The following is a 12,676-nucleotide window of genomic DNA, read 5'->3' on the forward strand; positions in this document are numbered from 1 at the left end:
TTTTGACTAAGAAAGTTAAAGCTGACGAGTCCTCCTATAGGCATTTAATTTACTTTGTGAATGTCCTCTTCAGTACTTTTAAGAGAGATGGTGATTAAAAATCATTTTCCAATAAATGTTTAATACGTCTCCAATATTTAATGTAGTTCTTTGGTAATTTAGCATGCTTTAGTGACACCTGAAGTTAATTTATTACACGGAACTATTTAATGAGTAGCAGTGATAGTTTAAAAATGCTTGAACACTGAGGAATTGAAAAGGAGCTAAAACTGCACTTGGGAGAAGAGAAAACAAGCCTGGAGGCTCATAAACCCTTGGACTTATAACGTGAGAAAGAAAACGTAAGTATGGAAAAAGCAGAAGTTGTTAATGCTACAAGATAGAATTAACACTTTGTAACCACTGATGCTATGACCTTGAATTAGATGTATAAACATCAGTCTACTTATATCAGCTATGCTTACATGTTATGGAAGCAGATGCTACTGCATCAAGATAAGTATGATCTCACATTATACAGATTTCAATATAATTTCTTTAGAATTAGTGACCAAATGTAAACCGTGATGATTCTATTTTAAATATAGATTTAGCTATGTATAATTGATACCTAATTTTTTTCATTTAAAAGATATCAAGAATCTGTTTATGTACTCTGACTCAAAGCAGTAACTCAAACACTTCATTATCATCTTCTATACAGCAGTCCTTTCCCCAAAACCAAATTTTATTTAACATTTTTGAGGAGTATTTGCTACTTAAGATAGAAAAAAATCCATAAATTATTTCTAAATTCATAGTTTTCCATTAATAAAGTCTTCTTGAAATAGCATAATCCAGCTAGTTGTATAAATTATTACTGACCTCCATCTTCTTCAGAATCTAGATCAGACTCCTCACTGTCACACTGCCTGCTATCCCGATGTCCTTCCATCTCATAGGTCCACAGCATTAAGGAGGTGTCTGCTCCTCCAACAGTGACCAACAAACTGTCATCGTAGGTCCAGCGGACATTTGTCACATGGGTACTGTGAGCAACATACCTCTTAAACTTCCCAAACTTTCCCTAAGGAGGGGAAAAAGAAGGCAAAAATCAAATTCATGCAGTCTGCTAGACAAAACTGAAATGAGTTGCCAGTGGACAATGACATCATGTTCTTTACAGCTCATGCTTCAGCTGTTCCATATTTCATATGACTGTAACACGATTTGCCAAGTGCCCTTCCTATAGCAACTTCATGAAATGTTAACTTTATCTTCATATCAAGCATGAAAGAACTTTAGTTTATAAACAGATTCCAGCAATAAACACTGGATAGCTTTTCCTAAGAAAGACAATAATCTGAGTTGGAGTAAAATTCTCACAGAATATTTTAAGTCAGTACTTGTGCACTGTTATCATCCTTAACACGGCAACATTTCAAAATTGAAGACACATTTACTAGCAAATATACAGGAAAACTAGAGGTACTTGAAGAGCAGGAAAAATACCATGTGCTTCTGGAATGGCTTTTCTATGATGCGTGATTAAATAATATCAAAGGTCTTCATCTTAGGAAAAAATTACTAATATTGGGCAGAATGAAGGTCCTTAAAATCATGAATTAAATCTAGGTGAGAAAGACATGTTCATTGTCTTCCAAAGCATTCTCATTCTTAAAGTTTTTTCTATTAATTTGCCACAGTCAGCAGCAGGGACACTGCATGAGATGGCTCTACAGTCTGACCTGGAATGATCATTCTTACTCCTTGCAAGTTTAATGCTCTGCAAACTGCATTAATTGCAGTATTACTGCAGTGTAATACTAAATCCTTTCTTTGATCAAAATGAGAAAAATATAAATGCATTATTTTCTTCTGAGTGATAAATTTTCACATCTTTGAGAACGTAGATTTATTAATAAATATTTTCCATAAACAGCTGAAAATTACTTACTTTAGCAGGGTATCGAAACAATTTCACAAATCCAAAATCATCTCCTGTGGCCAATACTTTACTATCACTAGTGAGGCATGAAGCAGTTACATCTGTGACTTCACCAATTATTGGCCAGATCCCTTCACAGCAAGAGCCCAAAACACTTGTCCATGATGCCCAGCCAATCTTTTCTACCTACAAAAAGAACCCATTTGAGACACAGCATGCTTCTTAGGCATTTTTCTTCCATATTCAATTTCAAGAAAAAGTCCTTGCACTGAAAGATACATCTAAAAGAAAGTATTTTAATATATTAATCACTTATTTTTTACCATTCAGAATTTTATTTGAGACCTGTAATTTTACTTGTATGAACTTTCAATTCCAAAACCTAAAGAAGTATTTTGAGAATTTTTCCCTTAGCTACCCTTTCAGGGTAAAGAAAACAAGTTATATTTTCCAACACTGCCTTTCAATACTATGGAAAATATCATTTGGAAATTACCCATTTTTGCTCTCTGCCCTATGACACTGCTCTATACCTGAGAAAACAAAATGATATCTGCAATATACTACTCTTGCCTATATGTATTATGCAAACTGAACAACTCTGCTATATAAAGGCAAACATGAGCTTTTTCACAGCAAGGTGAGGACTAAGTAATCTGCAATAAGTTTTCAAAGGTGTTTAAGTACCAGAAAAGACACGCAGAATTCCAGTGAGATTTTCATGACTAAATCAGTCAAATGTCTGTTTCTCTTAATAGAAGAAAAAAAAAAATATTATTTAAAAAGTTTAAAATTATAAGTTTATTCCTTCTTAGGTAATATAGATGGCTGTATCATAACTCTAATTTAGCAAACAAGTTAAGAAAGCAGTAACGGTTCCTCACCTCCAAACTTGGAATAGTCTGTTTTTTTCCCCGAGGGGCTTCAAAAAACAACTGCTCTTTAGCACCAGTGTTGACTTGCAAAAGTTTTCCTATAAAACATATGACATACACATTGTATGTTAACATAGAAGATTCCATTTTCCAGAAGGAAAAAAGAAAGCTTAGTTTGAAGTTTTTACTGCTAACAGCATTGCATTAATTATTTGCTTACATAAATAACAGATCTGGAAGTATGGTCTTCTAAAGAGATCTAAGTCCTTTGACCCCTTAAATTCACAACCCTTTCTCCTCTCTTTGAAAACTGTATTAATTCATTATTTTTCTCTCCTTATTATGGTTGTCCTATCAGATAGTAGACAAAATGTACCTGTGTGTCATTCAAAGCTTGTTTATGATAACTGGCTATTGATGTGTGTGCTCTTGGGATGGAGGTGATCTTGGCTGATCCCTAGGAGAAGGCTTCTTTACACCTTTTACTACTTCATTTCTGAGGGAAATTCACAGTCATGTTTCTGACCTCTTCCTTTTCAAAATTCTCAAAGGAAGCTAACTTAGAACATTCTTTCAAAATAAATCAGACTGTTTCAAAATTGATTATGTAGAAGAATAAGAACATGAACAAATAGATTGCATATTGCACAGCCTTGCTTTTTAATGAAACAGGACTAAATTTAGTATTTCAATTAATCACATATTAATTATGGAACATAATTCCATATAATAATGGAGCTCCCTGGAACAGAGGAAATCTGGTCATTCTGCTATGTGCGACAAGAAGAATATGTATTCCTGAGCTATAGATACTACCACATTGTACAGTATATTATTAAAGCATTAGAAACTTAGAATCATAGAATGTTTGGGGTTGGAAAGGACCTTAGAAACCATCTAGTTCAAACCCCTGCCATGAGAGCAAGCTGCTCAGAGCCCCATCCAGCCCAGCCTTGACCACCTTCAGAGATGGGACATTCACAGCCTCTCTGAGCAGACCTTTCCAGTGCCTCCCCACTTACAATAAAGAATTTCTTCCTAATATCTAATCTAAACATATCCTCCTTCAGCTTAAGGCCCTTCCCCCTTGTTCCATCACTAACTGCCCTTGTGAAGTCAAATGATAAACAGGAAAGATTTTTTTAAAAATCCAAACGAACCGATCTATAGAGACAAACCATTTTACTTCAAATCGCACTACTTCTAAATATGCATTCTGCAGTAAAAATCATGGGCTTAATACTTCTTCAGATGCTGTGAGAGCATATTCGTAAGCTGAAGAATCAAATCTGTCAGTGACATCACAAATCCATACTATATATGTACTTTATTAGTCTGTAATGTAATCAATCTTCCAGTACATTTTTACAATGAATGCTGCTTACCTCTTATGTCCCAGTCCATGTGCGTGATATAGCTGGAGGCTCCCTTGCAGATTCCTACTCTTTTACTGCTCATTACATTGTAAATATCTACAAAGTTGTCACAGGATGCTACAGCTAAGTACTTTCCAGCCCCTAAAACACATCAGTACAAACACAAAACATTTTCAAAATGCTCTGCATATTAAATACAAGTAAATTCTGGAATTTAGCTATATGCATCTTTGAATTCTATGACATCAGCTTGCTAATTTATACATATTCCCCAAAAAACTGATTTTCATATCCCATAATCAGCATGAAACATACAACTATGATATCATTACAGTTTCAAACAATAAAAACTATTTGCTGAAATTTTAAGCATTTATGGCATTCAGAGAATGGTAAGGCTTAGGGAACCAGAAAACAATGTTGTATGAGAATTGCTATCAGTAATTTGCATCAAATTTCTGCAACAGATGAGTATTTAAACTGAAGCAGGCTGCACATTTTGGGTTCCTAAAATATTTGCTATGATGTTGGAAAAAAACATAGCCTCACTGGGAGTGCTAAGGGGGAAAAAATAAGAAAAAAAAGTTGGCAGAAGTTTCTGGCACATCAGTTTCAAGTGCTCTTATTAGCTAACAGTAACTTCAGTGATGTGCCAAACTTATCCAGCTCATAAAGTGGAACCCTAGGGAGCTGCTGGATGTTCATGATTTAAAACTGACTGCAATATTCTTCAGGAGGATACTCTAAGCAAACTTATTCCAATAATCTCATCCTTAAACAAGCAACACAGGACTTTACACCATGGTCTTTCAAAATGTTAGTATTAGTTTTGCTGACCTACTTTTTACATCTAAAAGTACTAAAAATCTTAACTTTTATCTTTTAAATGTGATAAGCCTTACTTGAACAGCCTTGATACTAAAATTTGCATCTAAAAAAATCTAAAAAGAAATCACTTACCAGGAGAAAATCTGATTTCTGAAATAACATCTTTCCTGTGCTGGAAAGAGACCAAATCCTCCAGAGTATCTGCATTAACTATCAAAAAACTTCCATCATTGAGACCAACAGCTAATGCTTTTCCATCAGGAGAAAAGCAGCAACATCTGCCTCCTATGAGAAATAAAGAAATTGCATTCAGATACATTTACAGTGCATTATCCTTCTATCAGATCTATTTTTCCATTAGTAAAGGAAAGCTATTCTTATACTATAAAACTTCTAAGGAAGTTTTCCAGATGTCACCAAAATGATTTCCAAGCTGTGATAGCATACGAACAGGTACACAGGCCCATTATCTCAGAATTTGCATATTAATTGACATCTGTTCTACATTAGTAATACAAATTAATCACTATTGTCTGTATATTTTTAACTTGACCTCATTCTCTGTATCTGGAGCTGCCTGTTTGTTCCCATTTGCTCTGATAGAAGAACACAGCTGGAAAAGAATCTATGGATTCACAGAATTCAGTTATTTGCTATCACAATGAGACACTAAGCCATAGAATCCTTCCAATAAATATGCCAAGTGTTGTTTGAAAAACAGTGTAGTTTCCAATTTAAATTTATATCTGGTCAACTTATATAGTTTATTTTCATGACAGGCCTTTCTGTTAATATAAATATTTTCCCCTACTATTTGTTCCTCTGATTAACTTGCAGACAGCAATCCTTTACTTAGATGGCTTCACCACAAGACTTTGCATTCATTATCCTGTAGTTCCTTTCTCCATTACCAATTTTTAGTTTAATTGCATTCAGCTAACACAGATGGGAAAAGCACGCCAAAAATATCCTGATTTTTGTCTTGTAATTTACCTGAGCACTGCTATATGTCTTGGGAAAAATACCTCACTATCACATGTAATTTTCACCCTGCACTCATCAACATCCTGAGCCTTCTGCTCTTTAAGTTACTCCTGACCTACACAGACATTCTTCTTACAGTCACTGGGTCTTGCCCTTTATCATTAATAAATATTATTTCAATTCCATTACTCAGTTTGCAGAAGTATCCATTTTTTCTTGACAGTACACAGGAACTTTTAAAATTGCCAAAGCATTTCAAAATGTGTCTCATCAGCAAATAGTCATCAGAGAAGATTTTCAGCAAAAATACTCTTAAAAATAGTAAGAAATATCAGCTTTAGGACTTGAGCAGAGTTCACCAGCTAGGAACTTTCTTGTTTAATCCCTGCTCGTGTGAGCATCTACATTTACTTTGTCAGTCTAGATCATCTTTAATTAAGCTTCCCATTATGTTTGAATCAAACTGAATTGCTGAATGCCAAACAGATAAAGCCTACTGTATTCCTTTATCTAGCAAAGCATATACAGCATTAGAAGCTTGTCAGGGCCAGTCTCATCTAATCCTTAACAAATCACCTTATTTGATGTCACTTAAAACAGATTTTCCATCTGTCAAAATAGATTTAATTATATCCTAAACAATAAGTAAAAATTTTATGACTTCTCTTTCCTTGACATTCTGGATCCTTCAAGTACTCACAAAGAAGAAAATGTCAACATTTCTTCTAAGATTTCTTCCAAAAATTTCTAGATACAAAGTCTCAAAAAAGCCTTGTAATATTAGAAGCAACATAGCATTTACGTAATTGACTTAACTTTTATTATTAATTCACTGACTTAAATAAGTTACAATTGCAAATAATCTTCAGAACAGTACTATGCAATTTTTTGTACAGATTCATTACCTTAAGGGCTGCATAACTCATGAACATAGCATTGGTAAAATAATTTGAGCAAAGAAAGTAATTTATTCTGCTTTCAAGTCCTGCTTTCAAAAGATTCATAATGCTTGTAAATGTCAATTGCATCAGTAAATATTTTTTTCATACTAAGCATCTTACCCTTTTTCAATTTGCGAACAGCTAACATACAATGGCTGGGAGATAAATCCCATATTCTTAAGGTTTTGTCATCACTTACAGTGGCACAAATAGGTAAATGAGGATGAGTAGCTAGACCCCAAACTTCCCCCTCCATGTGACCCTGAAAAAACACAATTAATCAAATTTTACTTTAAATTTAAATATGAAACAATACATTTAAAAAAGTAAAAAAAAACACCAAAAAACATGCATTATTTAGAAGATAATAAATATCTGAATAAAAACACAGAATGCCTGAAAAAATTCACTCTGCTACTCGTGCAAAATTGTAATAATTTGTTCTACAGAAAACTTCTGCAAAATGATCCTCACACACATGTATGCCATTGGCAAGGACAGTGGGACTGAGGGCACCCTCAGCATGTTGGCAGGTGACACTACGCCGAGCAGTGTGCTCAACTCGCTGCAGGGAGGGAGGAGGGGATCTGTCCAGAGGGACCTGGACAGGCCTGGCAGGTGGAACCATGCAATGAAGCTCAACAAGTGCAAGGTCCTGCATGGGGGTCAGGGCAATCCTAAGCACAAACACAGGCTGGGCAGAGAACAGACTTAGAGCAGCCCTGAAGAGAACTTGGAGGTTTTGGTGGACAACAAACTGCAACGTGCACTTGCAACCCAGAAAGCAAACTGCATCCTGGGCTTCATCAAAAGAAACGTGACCAGCAGGTCAAGGGAGGTGATTCTGCCCCTCTATTCCACTCTGGTCAGACTCCAGTACTGTCTGTCGCTGGAGTCCTCAGCACAGGAGAACGTGGACCTGTTGGAATGGGTCCAGAAGAGGGCCACAGAAAGGCTGGTACACCTCTCCTACAAAGCCAGGCTGAGAGAGGAGAGGGTGCTCAGTCTGGAGAAGAGAAGGCTTCAGGGAGGCCTCGTTGCAGCCTCTCAGTACTTAAAGGGGGCTTATGAGGAATAGGGGGGATGTTTTTTAGTAAGGCTTGTAGTGACAGGACAAGGATATTGGGTTTAAGGTAAAAGAGGGTAGATTCAGACTAGATAGAAGAAAGAAATTTGTATGACAAGGGCAGTAAAACACTGGGAGAGCTTGCTCAGAGATGTTGCAGATGCCCCATCCCCAGAAACGTCCAAGGTCAGATTGGATGGAGCTCTGAATAGTGTGATCTGTTTGAAGATGTTCTTGATTACTGCAGGGGGTTTGGACAAGATGACCTTTAAAGGTCCCTTCCAACCCAAACTATTCTATGAACTAGGTTTTTTCTTTACCTCAGGTTCTAATATTTTCTTCTAACAAATACAGTTCTATATGTACTGCACTGGCCACTCAGAAAGGAGAGAATCCAGAGATTTTTACTTAACTATGAACAAAAATACTATGTTGATGCAATGTGAAAATCTGTTTTGTAGTCAAGCTTAAAAAAATGCAGTTTGGTATTTCAAAACTTTTTTACATAATTACAAGTAAATTCTCAAAACAAATGCCAAGGAGACAATTTTTAAAAATAAGAGTAATTAGTGCTCAGGAGAAGTTAATAAGGAATTTGGAGGAGGATCCACTATTTCATACACTTTTCTTATTTTTTCAAAACAGATCTGTGATCTTGGTCTGTTTGGAAGGATGAACTCATTGAACAAACTAGTAATGAAATTCTATGCTCTGTCTTGCTCATTAAGGAGTCATAATGGTCTAGTCTAACTAAAAGTGATTCATTAGTAGTTGAAGTGCTTCTTATCACACAAGTATTTACTTGAAAAATAAAATAATTTTTGTAGTATGACATATTTGACTGATATTTAACACCTACCTGAACCAGCAGAGTTATTGGTCCACTTTTATCTACCTCCAGTATTTCACCATTCTTTGTGCCCACTAGAATATGACCATGTCCTAACGATATGGCACGTATAGAAGGATTATCTTCTAAGAGGAGACCTAGAACATTAAAATGTTAGAAGATAGGATTCTCAAGTATGCCTTAAAGAGGATTTTTCACACTTATGCACATGATATTCTCACTGTAGAAAAATCTACTCAGTAAAAAACACTGAAAACATTCCTGCATGAAGCAACGTGTCTGGATTCATTTGGGAGGATTTAGAAATGCATCAAGAAGTTTAATCACCCTGACTGTGCACGTGAAGTATTAACCATTACACCAATTGCTAACAGTTATGGTACCTCCAATTCTAGCTTTTTGTAAACAAGCTATGAGAATGTGACACTCTGGAGTAGAATGTTTTCATTAATGAGTATTTACATTCATCATGTTTGAAAATCATATTGTGTACTGTAGGACACAGCAAACATAATTTTAAGGAAAGGGGATGGAAGAGAAAAAGCTATCCAGAATGAAAATACAGGGAACAATAAATTAGCATTAAGATCAAGAACAAGTGGTATAAACAGGTAAAAATAGGAATGAAAATGTTCTTTAATTACTTCAAAAGACATATACATTTACAGAAAATTAACTACAAATACCTCACAAAACTAACCACAGTTCTGAATTCCTTTCTTTCTCCGAAAGATCAGGTAAGAGATTTCATGACCAGAAATATAATAGACTTTTTGTTTGCCACTTTAATAAAAACAAAACAAAGCAAGAAAACACCTGGATGATAAGAACAGCTAGATCAATTAATTTAGGCTAATTGTAAAATAAATGTTATGACCTGCACCCACCAAATGAGCAAACAGACCCTACAATACACGACTCCTTGTACCAATAGAAAAATTTCTTATTTAGAATCAATAAAGCTTAAAAAAATATATTTTAGTATTCATTATGTCAAATGTGGATTCCCTCTTACTGTAGAAAGCAATTTCACAAAGATTTGAAAGAAAGTACTTTAAAAATAGAACAAAACATAGCATAAAGTCTGTGTTACCTTTGGATCCAGGAGCCAGAGCAGCCCTTTTGATGGCATAGGTTTTGAGACAGCGTTCAAAAGTATCATCCCACAGAGCTACTACTCCATCCTTTCCTCCAGTGACAAATCCCTGGGGGGAAAGAAATAAAAATCACTAGTTATAATTGATTATTATGTTTCCTTAATTTTTCAGTGATTTCTGCCAATACTGAAAATGGACTATAATACAACAGTGTAATGCACAGAGCTACAGATGTTAGAGATGAAAAGAACAGGAGCAACAAAATGAGTGATTTCTCCTCCCAATGAAGGCAGCACAGTTCTGTACAGTGCATGTACACAGGCTGGATTTAGAAGTTCTAACCTGGATGCTTCTACCATTCTAGAAAAACAAGATAACCAACATACTATAGTGTTTTCCTTGATATTTAGCCTCCATATCCCTTTGGCATTTCTTCTCATTACTCAAAACCAGACTTAGTACTGCAAAAATTTGATTAGTGCTTATATTTTTCAAATATATGAACATTTGTGCCATTCTGTCTTTAAAAATTATATGCAGGTATTTAAAGAAGCAACAGGTATGGGGTTAATACTGAAATCATTAGTTCTATCCTTCAGAGCACTCAGCTCTTGCAGTATGAATAGCACGTGTTGTCCACCGCTACTTTTCTGGAATGCAGATATTGGGAGGTGGAGTGACTTGGTCTAACCTAGCAAAACCAACATATGCAAAACTTTAAAGACACAAATAATCTAACTGGAACACTCATCCATATTTAAGCACATGCTTAAAGGCTTTCCTGGGCTAAAAAGAAGCCAAGAACCTGGAGAAAGTACTTAATGATCTGATTGAATTTGTCTATGGGTATACAGTAATTACAGCACAGAATAGTACAAGAGTGGTCTTCTTCCTCTCTCACAAGCTCACATATTCCATTGAACTTTCTGATGCTTAAATCAGTTACTGTTATTTCTTTAGTAAGAGGTTATGAAAATTACTGAAAAAGATGTCACTGACCACAAGGGATTGAGAAACAGCATGCTACATAACTAGAATAAGAGACCACATAAACACTATTTTGCACTAAGGTATAAAACGCTATTTTGAGTTTGGACCACACAAGGCTTTTCTTTAATGAAAATAATGATGGATGGATTCCTGAGTCTGAGAAAAGTTTAGCTTTATCATAGACTTTTTTGTCCAGACATAAAAAAAGCAATGAGCAGTTTATTTACTTTTTCCAATGCGTGCATGCTGAACACAGGACCATCATGTGCTTTGACAGTTTTTATGAGAAACACATCTCTCCAAATACACACATCCCCCGTGGAGGTTCCAGAGAATGCCATCTCTTCTGTCCAGCCATACACTGCACACATCATTGTGTCAGTTCTTCCCAATGCACCTATGCAGCCCTTTCTCCCAATTAGTCCTCCTCCTGGTTCAGACCAAAAACAAGTCATTAGACATCTGCTTGGAATATAGAACTATATAACCATATAACCATTTCCAGAGCAAAAAGTCCTTTTATTTTAGTCCACCCATGCTCCCCCAAAAAATAAGCTTGAGAAGAGATCTCACAAAATAAATTTTATTATTTGTCACCTTTCACTACAATAAAAAAAAACTAAACAAAAAAACCAAACATCCCAAAAACCCACAAAAAACCTCAACCAAACAAAAAAAAAAAAAAACAAACAAACAAACAAAAAAAAATAACTAAACAAAAAAATTAAAAAAATAAAATCCAGAAGACCCAATCTTACTTTTAACTTACTACTTGAATCTGTATTTGAATACGCACATTAGACTTATATAGACAAAATGTATTTGTAAACTTGCATCTAAACAAGAAAATTAACATCTGCCGCACACAGTTTATAGAAACTACTAATGAATTGCCTGGAAAGAAAAATAAAGTTTAGATCTTCACATCCTACTCTTTTCATGATGTTCAGTGAGAGGATTTCTAACTTTATTTTAGACGTTTTCTTATAGTAGTCTATGGATTATAGAAATGTTAGATATATAAATTTTGTAATTCTTTTATATCTAAAATCATTTGGCAGCTATAGCACATGGAAACCTCTGGCTAGAAAGACAGATTTATATCATTACAACAGTATGAAACAAAACAGGGAACCTTCATGTGGTATAACACAAGTCCTTCAGGACCTGACACTTCATATTGTTGCAAGAAATGCAATAGTTATACTGTCAGTAACAGAAAATGCTCTGATTCTGAAAAGTGTTCTTACCTGCTCTCCGCCAGAATTTCATGTGTTTAATTCCAACTGTAATCAGTTTATCAGGCATGTAAGGATTAATCTTAACAACAAAAATCTTATCTTTGCTCCCCCTGAAATGCAAAGCAAAATAATTTAAATAAAATATAACTATTATTATTTTTAATAGATTTGGGAGGGTTTTTTTTCATTTTATTTTTATGTATACCTGCTCTATACTGCTAATATTTGCTTTCAAATCATTACTTCTAGTTTATAGTGAGGAAATAAAAAGCTAAAGAAGCAAAATACTGAGTGCTGTTCTATTTTCATTATCCTTCAGTTTCCAAGGCAGGTGAGTAATGATGTTACTTCAAAGAGGCACTAGGAGGCATTTTCTTTGCCAAAGAAGATATATTTGCATTTAGTTTGGGTATATGGCATTTAGATCTTTGACAGCCCATAATGACACTTAAAGGAGTAAAGTCTTATTTTAAATTTGCTTATTTTAATTTAATTTAAAAT

The 12,676-nt window shown here is 34.9% G+C and overlaps 1 protein-coding gene across 3 annotated transcripts in view; it reads right to left on the bottom strand.

Moving 5' to 3' along the window:
• The window catches only part of EML5 (EMAP like 5), a 96,669-nt gene that overhangs the window by 29,263 nt on the left and 54,730 nt on the right, over nucleotides 1-12,676 (bottom strand). For 2 of the 3 annotated variants that reach the window (XM_086894223.1, XM_086894222.1), the window contains exons 17-26: nucleotides 12,185-12,285; nucleotides 11,162-11,364; nucleotides 9,941-10,052; nucleotides 8,857-8,984; nucleotides 7,052-7,193; nucleotides 5,139-5,291; nucleotides 4,188-4,319; nucleotides 2,812-2,900; nucleotides 1,937-2,113; nucleotides 865-1,066 (exon numbers count right to left, since the gene is read on the bottom strand). In XM_086894223.1, coding sequence (XP_086750349.1) covers nucleotides 865-1,066; nucleotides 1,937-2,113; nucleotides 2,812-2,900; nucleotides 4,188-4,319; nucleotides 5,139-5,291; nucleotides 7,052-7,193; nucleotides 8,857-8,984; nucleotides 9,941-10,052; nucleotides 11,162-11,364; nucleotides 12,185-12,285 — 1,439 coding nt within the window. The remainder of the gene's footprint in view (nucleotides 1-864; nucleotides 1,067-1,936; nucleotides 2,114-2,811; nucleotides 2,901-4,187; nucleotides 4,320-5,138; nucleotides 5,292-7,051; nucleotides 7,194-8,856; nucleotides 8,985-9,940; nucleotides 10,053-11,161; nucleotides 11,365-12,184; nucleotides 12,286-12,676) is intronic. The other variant, XM_086894224.1, reaches the window with a different exon arrangement.

This window comes from Cyanistes caeruleus, chromosome 6 (genome assembly GCF_971803275.1).
Source record: "Cyanistes caeruleus chromosome 6, bCyaCae1.hap1.1, whole genome shotgun sequence".
NCBI classification, from domain to species: Eukaryota; Metazoa; Chordata; class Aves; order Passeriformes; family Paridae; genus Cyanistes; species Cyanistes caeruleus.